General features: G+C 50.2%; 1 protein-coding gene across 1 annotated transcript; it reads left to right on the top strand.

The window, feature by feature from the left end:
- Nucleotides 1–305: 305 nt before the first annotated feature.
- On the top strand, nucleotides 306–4736 carry MEX3B (mex-3 RNA binding family member B). Its single transcript, XM_084532324.1, has 2 exons — nucleotides 306–1182; nucleotides 2027–4736. Exons 1-2 carry the CDS (start codon nucleotides 924–926, stop codon nucleotides 3475–3477), a joined length of 1710 nt encoding a protein of 569 aa, XP_084388450.1. The 5' UTR covers nucleotides 306–923; the 3' UTR covers nucleotides 3478–4736.
- The last annotated feature ends 3464 nt before the right edge of the window (nucleotides 4737–8200 follow it).

Raw genomic sequence — 8200 nt, 5'->3', positions numbered from 1 at the left:
AAAAAAAAAAACAAAAAAAACGAAAAGCCCCGGCCGGGCTCAGCGCGGGGCCCGGGGCCGCGCGCGCCCGGGGAGGGGCGGGGAGGGGAAGGCGGGGGGCGCGGCGCCCCGGCATTGTTCGGCGCGCGGCAACAAAGAGCGGCGCGCGGCCGGGGGCGGGGCCGGGGGCGGGGCCGGCCAATGGGAGCGCGCGGCGGTGGCGGCGGCGCGCCCCAGCCTTCCCCTCCCCGCCTGCCCCCTCCCCTCCCCTCCCCGGCTGCCTCCCAGCCTCCAGCCTCCCTCCTGCCTCCCTCCCTCCCTCCCTCCTCCCTCCCCGGCTACCTCCGCCCGCCTCTCCAGAGCCGTCTGGCTGCAGCGGTGCCTCAGACAGAGGAGGGGAAAGGAGGAAAAAACGCTGAGTGAGTGGAGTGGAGCCTGGGAGGGGCTCCTTAAAGAAACGCTGCCATCGCTTGGCATTGTGGCCGGCGAGGAACTCAAGGGGGGGAAGCCATCGGAGCTCCTCTCGCTCTCCGCTGCCCACCCCCACCCCACCCCCCCACCCCCGGCCGAGGGGGGGAAAAGAAAAAAAAAAAAAAGGAAAAAAAAAAAAAGAAAAAGCCTCGAGGGGGGAGTCGTGTGGGGGGGGTCCTGAAACCATCTTATAAACCGGATTGCACTGAGAGGAGGAAAAACAAAACAAAACAAAAAACCCCACCGCCGCCACCACTACCACCACCACCAACAACAACAAAAAATCAACAAAACAACAAAAAAAAAGGAAAGATACAAAATATACAAGCAAAAGGCAACAGCTCCCCGGTCTCCAGCAGTCGCCCACCTCCCTTCCTTCTCTGCTGCTGGCCATCTGCCTCGGGTTTTCCTTTGTGTCTGATCTCTTACTACTGAGCCGGGTGCAGGAGGAGGGTGCAGCGCACGCAGGGACCATGCCCAGCTCGCTCTTTGCAGACATGGAGAGGAACGGGAGCGGCGGCGGCGGCGGTGGCGGCGGCGGCGGCGGGGGAGAGACGCTGGATGACCAAAGAGCCCTGCAGATCGCCCTGGATCAGCTCTCCCTGCTGGGGCTGGACAACGACGAGACGGGCTCCATTTACGACAGCGAGCCTCGGAAAAAGAGCGTGAACATGACCGAGTGCGTGCCGGTGCCCAGCTCGGAGCACGTCGCCGAGATAGTGGGCAGACAAGGTGGGTACAGCGGGGCGCGGCGCCGGCTCCCCCAGACAAAGAAAGTGCGGCCGTGGGGCTGCCGGGCAGCGCCGGGCAGCGCTTCTCAGGGGCGCTGCGAGCTGCCGGCACACGGACAAAGCAGGAAGAGGATTTTTCTAAAAAATCTCGCCGCTCCTCTGGCTGCAAAAGTTAGATTTGCAAGAGGAAAAGGGGGGAAAATGCGAGCCCCGGAGCTCTTTTTTTTTTTTTTTTTTTCCCCCGAAGTTGGAAATCGTGGGGTGTTTTTAAGGACGAGGAATGGAGTGGGGAAGTGGAACAATGGGATTGGGATAAAGCATCCGCATAGGGGAATGTGGCTCATTCAGTGCAGCCGCTGCTCCTCACCTTCCGCAGAACCGATTTTATTTTATTTTTTATTTTTTACGAAAGGAAAGTGCTTAGCAGGAATGCAGACTGGCGCGTGCGGTGATTTGTTGGGGCTGCTCGCGTTTCATTTTTATTTTATTTTATTTCATTTTTCTGGCCGTGCAGTTTTCCCGCACGCTGCTTTTCCTCCGTTGTTGCCGTTCCTCTGAGCTGCACGTTGGTAGTTTTGGGGCAGTTGCATGGCAGATGCGGCGCTGGCCACTTGCGATGCCTTTGGGCGTGTGCCAGGGCTGGGGCTGGCATCCCTCAGCGCCCTGACCGGGGCTCCTGGACGAGCTGCCAGCCATCACCTGGGGCAGGGGGCAATGTGTTTCGGGTGGGTGTGTATTACCCCCCCCCCCCTCCAGCTGCACCCAACTAATGGGTTGTAACCGGTTCTCTCCCCCCCCTTCCTTCCCCTCCCCTTTGCCTGCCATCTCCCGCATCTCGTTCCCAGGTTGTAAAATCAAAGCTCTGCGGGCAAAGACCAACACCTACATCAAGACCCCGGTTCGCGGGGAGGAGCCGCTCTTTGTTGTGACGGGCAGAAAGGAAGATGTGGCCATGGCCCGCAGGGAGATCATCTCAGCGGCCGAGCATTTCTCCATGATCCGAGCCTCACGGAACAAGAACACAGCCCTGAACGGCACCGTTCCCGGCCCCCCGAACTTGCCCGGCCAAACCACCATCCAGGTGCGGGTGCCTTATCGTGTGGTGGGCTTGGTCGTGGGGCCCAAGGGGGCCACAATCAAGCGCATCCAGCAGCAGACGCACACCTACATCGTGACCCCCAGCCGGGACAAGGAGCCGGTCTTTGAGGTGACAGGCATGCCCGAGAATGTGGACCGGGCCCGGGAGGAGATCGAGGCACACATCGCCATGCGCACCGGCGGCATCATCGAGCTGACGGACGAGAACGACTTCCACGCCAACGGCACGGACGTGGGCTTCGAGCTGAACGGCACGGGCAGCCTCTGGAGCAAGCCCACACCGCCCAGCATCACGCCCACACCGGGCCGCAAACCCTTCTGCAACTACCGCAACGACAGCTCCAGCTCGCTGGGCAGCGCCTCCACCGACTCCTACTTCGGCGGCGGCACGGCGGGGGGCAGCGGCGCCCGCTTGGCCGACTACAGCCCCCCGAGCCCCGCGCTGAGCTTCACCCACAATGGCAACAACAACAACAACAGCAGCGGCGGCAGCGCCAACGGCTACGTGTACGGCGGGGGCGGCGGGGACGTGCTCTCCTCCCCGGACTGCTGCTCCGAGCTGCCCTTCGACTCGCCGCCCGGCTTTGACCTGGCCCCCGCCCCGCCGCCGGGGGCCACCCTCATCTGGCCGCAATTCGAGCGTGGCCCTGCGGCCGCGCCGCCCTCACCGGCGCCCTCGCCCGCAGCCGCCGCCGCCTTCCCGGGCGCGACGCCCGCCAATGCCAACCTGGCGCTGCTGGTGAGCGGCCCGAGGCGGGGCGGCGGCGCTGCTCCGCCCCCGGCACGGCTCTCCCCGCCCCTGCACGGCCCGGTGGCGGCGGCTGCGGTGGCCGGGCCCGAGCACCCACTGGCACGGAGGGTGCGTAGCGACCCGGGTGGGCGGCTGCTGGCCGCCTCGTACCCGTTGTACGCCAACGGGCTGGGCTCCCACCTGCCGGGGCTGCCCTCCGACTCGTCGGCCTCCTCCTCGTCGTCGTCCAGCTCGTCGTCCAGCTCGTCGTGCTCGTCGTCCGGCGTGCGACGGAAGGGCAGCCGCGACTGCTCGGTGTGTTTCGAGAGCGAGGTGATCGCGGCGCTGGTGCCCTGCGGCCACAACCTCTTCTGCATGGAGTGCGCCAACCGCATCTGCGAGAAGACGGAGCCGCAGTGCCCTGTGTGCCACAGCGCCGTCACCCAGGCCATCCGCATCTTCTCCTGAGCATGACCGGGCCGAGGGTTGCTGGGGGTGCTGGTGGTGGTGGTGTGGGGGTGCTGGTGGTTGGGGTGCTGGTGGTGGGGGTGCTGGTGGCGACCGCGGGTGCATGCTATAAATAATAACGGGCGACTCCATTCTAGTGCTAGGCTAGTTTTTACACTGTACTTTAATACGAAGCTTCCAACCCCCCCCCCTTTTTTAAAAAAATAAGAAAAAACAGAAACAAAAACAAAAAAAAATTGAAAGTAGGAGATGCTTATGATGATGACAATGGTGTGTGGACTGTTAGTAAAACGTGCTGGTAGTTCCTAGGATGCTTATTACGAAATAATTAAATCTATGGGTGGATACTTTTCTGAATGTTCTTGAAAGGGCAAGAAGTTCCTGTGAAAACCATGATACTGCAGCTTTATCAAAGTTAAAAAAAAAAAAAAAAAAAAAAAAAACTGTAACATATCTCTTATATATATTAAAACGTTTAAAGGTTTTAAAGATAAATTGCATTAATACAGATTGAAGTATTTTATTCTTTTTTGACTTGAAAAATTATATTTCATATTGCAAAGATGTTTACAAGTATTTTAATTTAAGTTCAGTGAACTTTTTGTAGCTGGGTTAAATCTTTTTTATTTTAGTATGGCCTTATGGCAAAGAACACTGTATTATTTTAATATCACACAATTGTGAACGGAATTACAAACCATAAAATGTGTAATGCTTTGAACAGTATTCTGTTGGGATGGAGATTTTATAGGTTCAGAAAAAAATCTTTTAAATCTGCTTCACCCAGCATATTTTCTATTCAGTGATATAAAGCATATTTTATTCTATATTATTACAAAAATGGAAATGTATAAACATATGTCAAAAGGAACTGTTGAAGCTTTCTAACATTTGTATAAATAGAATTCAGTGGAAATTACAAAAATTCTGTTGCACCACTATAGTTTTAGTATTTCTATTTTAATACATTTGTTTACCACTTGTTTATGTATATGTAGGTGACGTTACTTGAGCTTAAATGTACTTTACTGAGCAAAGTTTAAAAACAAAGTATATTTTATTTTATGATAAAGGGCCTTTAACCTCATGGTCAAATACTAATATTATATTTGCTGAGACAAGATTTGAAATTGTATCAAGAGTTTTATTTTTCTGACATTTAAAGTTCTACATAATAAAAGTAAAACTTAAGTAATGGTGCTACTTCATGTTTTTTTAAGTATTTCTATATAAATAAAATAAAATATTACAGAAAAAAATACACCGTGTGGTGATTTGATTTGATGTGCTGAGAATTTCTGTTGGAATTTTTGTTCCCCGCTTGTAACACTCAGGCATGTTTAGAGTTTGAACTGTGTCATGTTCATGTTGCTGGAACCCTTCAGCTCGTGAAGGCTCCCAGGATAATCCTTCCAGTGATAATATCATAAAAGATGATTTTAAGGAATTTTAATATTATATATTTTTTTCATATAGGTTGCATACCTCTGGGGTAATTCCATATGTAAAATTACTCTTCCTTAAGAATTTTTATTCATGAAAAATAGCCTGCTTCATATGCATTGGTACTTTTAGCAAATAGAGTATATGTAAGAAAAAAAAAAAAAAAAGCCTGCAGCTTTCTTAGATTTGTGTTCTGAAAGCAGAGAACAGGGGAGGGTCCTTTGTTGTAATGTGCTGGCAGAGGGCTGAACACTGCCGGTCCTTGCTCTGTCCTTCCACAGGGTTTCAGACTCGCATCCCAGACTGAGTGTTTTCTAGAGCAGAACAAGGGCTTTTGTGTCTTCCCTGAGTTCTTGAAATTGCTTCTTGGTATTTGGCAGTTGTGGTTCAGATAATTGGTGTTGACAAGCTTATTTGAATAAAAAATGTATTGCTGTGTAAAGTTTGTTTGCTTTTGATGATGCCCACACTGGTATTGGGGAGAAGGAAGTACAGAAGCTTTCTGACTAATGAGTCGTCAAACCCACCAGGCAAACACTGCAGTATTTTTGTTGCTGATTGTAGTCAACGTGTTTAAGTGAACTTGCTGGATAAAGCATGTTAGAGCAGATTTCAGAAGGTAGCTGTGGATCATTTTAAATGTTTGTTTTTGAACGTGCCAGTGCACTTTTCAGCGGGCTAGCGAAAACAACAAAACAAACCCAAACTGTGTAGCACATTTCATATGTTTTACTTTGTACTTAGCTGTGTATGCCAGAGCTGCTCTGCTCTGATCTCTTTTATGGAATCCAGAGCTGCTTGTTGGGTGGGAAGGGGAGGAGGGAGGATGCGGCAGGGGATGATGGGATCTCTTTGTTTGATTTGATTTGATTTTTGCTTCTTTCATTTAACTGTGATTGTGGTATCAGCTGAGTTATAGAGTTAAAATTCCTCAGTGAAGTGTCGCGTTTGTCTCAGAAAGCTTGTCATTTTGAATGGTGAACAAAAAAAAAGCAACAATGCCGTGGAAAGGAGTCCAGGGAGTGGCAGAGGTGATGCACTTAAATGCAGGAGTGGCACTGGTATCAGAAAAGCCTTGGCTAAATTGGTTACTTTAAAGGGGTCAGGAAGTTTAAGTCCAAGTGTGTATGTTCTTAATGACGGGTGTTTAGAAATTGACTCAAAAAGCGTCAATCAATTTCTTGTTTCAACGTAAACATCCTGTGCTGGTGTCTGGGAAAAGTTGTGAAAATGGCTATAAATAAGAGTAAATTTGATCGCTTTGCTTGATCTCCCAGGCTCAGTGACACCGAAAGGTAAATAGGATGAACAGTGAAAATTAAATTCTCCTTTTTCTTTTCCTTAACGTACTATGCCGCATGACTTGATGGTATTAATGACAGTGGCTGAGAAGACCGAGGGTAGCTGTGGCACCTCTAATGAGCAGCCCTTGCGTGGCGGTTCCAATGGCCCTGACCTTGGCGGCGTGGCACGGCCTGGTTCAGCGCGCTCGCCAGCCTTCACTGCTCCCTGCTTCGTTGAGTGTTGCCAGCCTTGTCGCTTGTGCTTGTCCTGCAGGACTTATTTTCGTCAACAAATGGGCTAAAAATGAAGCAGTGACCTCTCTGCCCGTGCCCCTGGCCCTCTTTTTGGCCTCCTGGTGCCGTTGGGCCCCACTGCTCCTGTTCCTTGTGCGTATTGTTTTGAGGAGGGAAGATGACCTGCTTGGACTCCTGTGGTGCCTTACAAAAACTGATCGTGCTCATTCCTCGTCAGCAATTATTTCACCCACAGAGGGACTGGTCTGGATTGTTCGTGCTTTGGCATCTGATGAGCCAGTCCTCAAACACTGCCAGCAGCAGAAGCTGTTGAGCCAAACCCTTCCCACCTGGTGTTGGCACAGCCAGCAGTGCCCACCTGAAGCTCCTCCACCATCAGCCTTGGGCAGGGTACATTTGATGGAGGGCATTTCCCTGGTGTGCCAGCATATGCCATGTCTATTACATTCCTCTTCTTGTTGCTTACATGCAGCACTGTGTAAAATCCATTGTCTTTTGTTGGTAGAGACCAATGTCCCTCGGCACAGCCAGTATGGGAGGAACACATAGGCTGTGCACGTGTGCTGCCCTTCAGCTGCACATCCTGGGCCAGATTTATGCTGTAAGTCAGTGGCTCAGATTGTGAGGGCTATAAATCAGTGCAGAATTTGTCTGAGGGTCTGGGGCCGTATGCTGTGTGTGAGGGGTGCCCACATGACCGGAGAATACAGGCCTGTGTTTGGCACAGGAGTATTTCAAAGCCTGAGAAAGGGGCAAAGTTCAGTTTCTAATTGAGTGCTGTGAAATACATACATGTGTATGGTCAATGTTTGTCTTCCGGAACAAAGATCACTTTGTCTTCCAGAAGTATGTGCCTTGGTGATGAACACAGTATGAGGGGGTCTTCACCAGAGGCTCCTCAGAAGCCTGGAAGGACTCAGGCTGTGAGCACCCCACTGTGCCCCAGTACTCCTGGCAGGCATCAGGCCGAACTTGTGCACTTGGTGTTGTTCTGTCTGCACAAATGTAAGGGTATGGTTCCCAGGGCGTATACACACTGTTATCACAGAAAGGGATACGTTTACAGTTGGGAGAATTATTATATACAAAGCCCTAAGTTTAATTATTCCTCTGTCCATATCTTGTACTCCACATAATTTGCATTACAATCAGACATCAAAGCTGGAGCCATTTAGTAGGAGAAAGGTCTTTTTACTATATTATTTTATTGCCAAATAAATTATAATGATCAATTTAATGTAAATTTACTCTTCAGATTTATATTTTTTGGCAAATCAATGAAAACAAGACTTAAAAGCAAATGTTAAAGTTAGTAGTAAGAATCTAGTTCAGTAATTAGATTGGTTTTTGTTTGATGTTTCTTACACCTCTTTCCCAGCCCCCCTCTTACCCTTTTTTAATTTTTCTCCTCTTTTCCATTTTCCTTGTCTTACCATTCTGGAAATTGAAATTATGCTTTGCTGTCAATGAAGTGAATGAGAATTCTGACACTGGAGAGGATGAGAGGATGCTGGTGAGTATTGCATTTAATCAATCTAGAAATAGCAAAAAGTAATTATTCACCCTGCCTCTGCTTATTTGTGTTTCCTGTACTCATTGTCTTTCCAGTAGAGATGCTTTAATTAAAGAACAAAGACAATTTTAAAGCCAATGTGGCAAAGGGGTGTTTCAGCTTGTATAAGCATTTGAATTTCTGATTTACCTATTTATGACTTCCTACCTGGCAAATGTCAAAGGGGCTG

The sequence above is a fragment of the Aythya ferina genome (genome assembly GCF_964211825.1).
Source record: "Aythya ferina genome assembly, chromosome: 11".
Lineage (NCBI taxonomy): Eukaryota > Metazoa > Chordata > Aves > Anseriformes > Anatidae > Aythya > Aythya ferina.
Note: the sequence above shows the minus strand (reverse complement) of the source record. Positions and strands in the feature narration are given on the sequence as shown.